The sequence below is a fragment of the Myotis brandtii genome, unplaced genomic scaffold, assembly GCF_000412655.1.
Source record: "Myotis brandtii unplaced genomic scaffold, ASM41265v1 scaffold504, whole genome shotgun sequence".
Lineage (NCBI taxonomy): Eukaryota > Metazoa > Chordata > Mammalia > Chiroptera > Vespertilionidae > Myotis > Myotis brandtii.
The window spans coordinates 3896304-3900042 of NW_005369217.1; the positions used below are offsets into that span (position 1 = coordinate 3896304).

The 3739-nt window shown below is 43.3% G+C and overlaps 1 protein-coding gene across 1 annotated transcript in view; it reads left to right on the forward strand.

Moving 5' to 3' along the window:
- Nucleotides 1-2366: 2366 nt before the first annotated feature.
- The window catches only part of UBE2N (ubiquitin-conjugating enzyme E2N), a 21795-nt gene continuing 20422 nt past the window's right edge, over nucleotides 2367-3739 (forward strand). The window contains exon 1 of the mRNA XM_005877029.2: nucleotides 2367-2399. Within this exon, the coding sequence (XP_005877091.1) occupies nucleotides 2382-2399 (18 nt within the window). The 5' untranslated portion in view covers nucleotides 2367-2381. The remainder of the gene's footprint in view (nucleotides 2400-3739) is intronic.

Here is a 3739-nt window from a genome sequence, read left to right on the forward strand (position 1 = left end):
GGGGCGGCGCCCCAACTCCCCAATCGGCCCTGCTCTGAGCCCAACCAGGGGCTGCACCTAGGGATTGGGCGTGCCCTCTGCCACCCGGGAGCAGGCCTAAACCAGCAGGTCGTTATCTCCCGAGGGGTCCCAGACTGCGAGAGGGCACAGGCCGGGCTGGGGGACCCCTCCCCCCCCAGTGCACAAATATTTGTGCACCGGGCCTCTAGTCCTATATAATAAAGAGGTAATATGCAAATTGACCATCACACCCTTGCACAAGATGGCCGCCCTAATGTGGTCAAAAGATGGCCGCCCCCATGTGGTCACAATATGGCTGGCAGGGAAGGGCAGTTAGGGGTGACCAGGCCTGCAGGGGAGGGCAGTGGGGGCGACCAGGCTTGCAGGGGAGGGCAGTTGTGGGTGACCGGGCCAGCAGGGGAGGGCAGTTGGGGGTGATAGGGCCGGCAGGGGAGGGCAGTTGGGGGCAATCCGGCCTGCAGGGGAGCAGTTAGGCGTCATTTAGGCTGGCAGGGGAGTGGTTAGGGGGTGATCAGGCTGCAAGGCAGTTGAGCGGTTGGGAGTGCAGTCCCAGATTGTAAGAGGGATGTCTGACCGCAGTCGGACATCCCCTGAGGGGTCCCAGATTGGAGAGGGTGCAGGTTGAGCTGAGTGCATGAATTTCGTGCACCAGGCCTATAGTACAGCTATAAAAAAGAAGTCTCTCTTACCCTTTGAGATAACATGGAGGGACCTGGAGAGTATTATGCTAAGTGAAATAAGCCAGTCAGAGAAAAATATCACATGATCTTACTTATATGTGGAATTTAATGAACAAAATAAACTGACAAGCAAATAGGTTCAGAGACATGGAAGCATGCAGCAGACTGACAGATCTCAGAGGGAGGGGCGTGGTCAGGAAGAGATTAACCAAAGAACTTATATAAATGTGTGCATAGCCAATGGACACAGACAATATTGTGGTGAAGGCCTGGGGGGGCGGGTGGGGGCTGGGTGAAGGGGAGAAAAATAGGGGACATCTTTAACACCCTCAACAATAAAAATAAAATTAAAAAAGCCTATAGACTTTGCTCTCATGGTTCACACACATACATACTATCACTTTGTTTTCAACTGTTTAATTGATAACTGTGAATTAATCATAAGAGGGTCATAAAGCAGGGGGTCATTGGAGAACTCTGGTGTCATCCCCCTTCATTTTAAGGATTGCCCTAGCAGGTTTTCTTATATTTAGGATGCAACAGTACCCTACCAGCAAAGAACACAGTCCTAGCCTATGAGCAGGCTTTAGCTTCCTATGACCCACAGGTGTGTGCTTAAAAAATGTAAATTTTTAGGCTTACTATCAATGAAAAAGTAAAACTAGCGTATGTTTCCTCTTATGAGTTGTTACAACAATTTTAATATTCTGAGAGTTCCCACACATACTTCTTTACTTTATAATACTTTATTTCTTGAGTTGGATCATCAAGCCAATTATGGTTATGTATTTATGTGTATAAATTATGACCCGTGTATGTCAATCTTTTAAACATTACAAGTATTAGTAAGGATGTTGAATATTTACTGTGTTCCTTATACTGATTGTACACAGTTCCCCCCATTGTTTATGGCAGATTGGAAAAAATACTGAAGTTATTTCTGGTTGGCATATGTAGTCAAAGAATGATTTAGTTCAGGTATTTGATTTTAGTAGATGAAAGCAAATGTAGATGGTTGGAGCAAGAAGGGAGGGATAATGTGGAAACACACCAATACTCATTTAAGAAAAAATAAGATTTTATTGGTTTTTTTTAAGAGAGAGAGAGAAGAAGGGAGAGAGAGATGGAGAGGGAAACATCCATGGATTGCCTCCTGCAAGCTCAAAACCCAGGCATGTGTCCTTGACTGGGAATTGAATTGACACCCTCCTGGTGCATGGGATGATGTCCAACCAACTGAGCCATACCAGCCAGGTCCAAGATTGTATATTTTTTAAAAGCCCCAAACAAATGTTGCATTCTAAGTCCAGAGATTCACTTTATAATTATAAATTTGTAGCTGTTTTACATTATCATGCTGCTTAATCTCTTTTATTATATCATAGAGTTAGTCATACTTCTGTTGGAAAGTAAAAGAAGTGCCCTGAAAAAATGTGATTGTGAAAAATGGAAGTGTCTTGAAAAAATGTTATTGATTGTGAACAACAGAAATGTTGCTCATTTTGCTCAGATAAGAGTCTTACCACCCTGGCCAGGTGGTTTGGTTGGAGCGTCATCCCATACACCAAAAGGTTGCGGGTTTGATTTCGGGTCAGGGTACATACCTAGGTTGTGGGTTCCATCCTCGGGATGCAATTGATCGATGTTTCTCACATTGATGTTTCTCTCCCTCTCAGATTAATGGAAACATATCATCAGGTAAGAATTAAAAAAAAAAGAGTCATATGGCTTGGTTGGCGTGGCTCATTGGTTGAGTGTTGACCTATGAACCAGGTGGTTGTGGTTTGATTCCCAGTTCAGGGCATATGCCCAGGGTTGCGGGCTCAATCCCCAGAGTGGGGTGTGCAGGAGGCAGCCGATAAATTATTTTTTCTCATCACTGATACTTCTATCTCTCTCTCTCTCCCTTCCTCTCTGAAATCAATAAAAATATATTTTAAAAAAGAAAGTTATACAGTTATCATGTCTCAATTGAAAATGCTTTATAAGTGAGAAAGATCAAGAAAGAATATATCCTCTGACAGGAAGATCCCAGAGTTTATTCCCTTTTTAATCCTGATTTTTGTAGCTTACCTTTTTCTTTAGTTTCATATGACTCAAATATTTGAAGGTGTTACCTTCAAAGGATTAGCTAAGCTGTGTGTACAATTGCTGGGCCCTCAATCTTTTACCCTGGGTACGGCAGAAGTGTGGTTGTGGAAAAGTTGGTTGTGTGGTGGTTGGAAGTCTCAAAAATCTTCCTAGATAATGAAATTTTGTTTGGGCCATTCACACCTTGGGTGTGGCTTACTTTGACCATATTATCAGATTCTCTGAAGAGCATCTAGGGAGGTATGCTGCTTTGAAAGATGAGGAAGGATGGATCTTAGTATAGGGTTGGTCTTGACTTCTTTGAAATTCACATATTCATACCAGTAAACAACCTTTTGAATCCTGAATTTGATTATTTTCAAGTTATTGCATCTGGGCATTGTGGCTTCTGCCCCTGTCAACTGGAAGGGCTCCCAGACATCTGGGACCTGAGATGTTTGCATGGGCACCATCTAGGGTTGGCATTTCTTTTAATGGAATAACTGCCCTTCTACTCCTAGCTGTCCTTGTATCCTTTTATGAGTGGAGGTCAAGAGGAGGAGTAGTACTGGGCTAATTCTTGTTCTGGCAATTCTGCGAACATGTGGGAACTGTCACATATATAAAGTTGTTACGTAGGTGACAGAATGGGAGAAAAGAACGTTATGGTGTTTTGGAGTTAGTAACTATAGAAAGCAGCTATCACTCCTAAGACAAAACAAAGGTTGAAATTATTAAAATATAGAAACCTGGGAGAAGTATCCCCAGTGGGATCCAGACCTCTGAAGAGAGTCTGGTCTTCTAGGGCAGTGGTTCTCAACCTTCTGGCCCTTTAATACAGTTCCTCATGTTGTCACCCAACCATAAAATTATTTTCGTTGCTACTTCATAACTGTAATGTTGCTACTGTTATGGATCGTAATGTAAATATCTGATATGCAGGATGGTCTTAGGCGACCCCTGTGAAA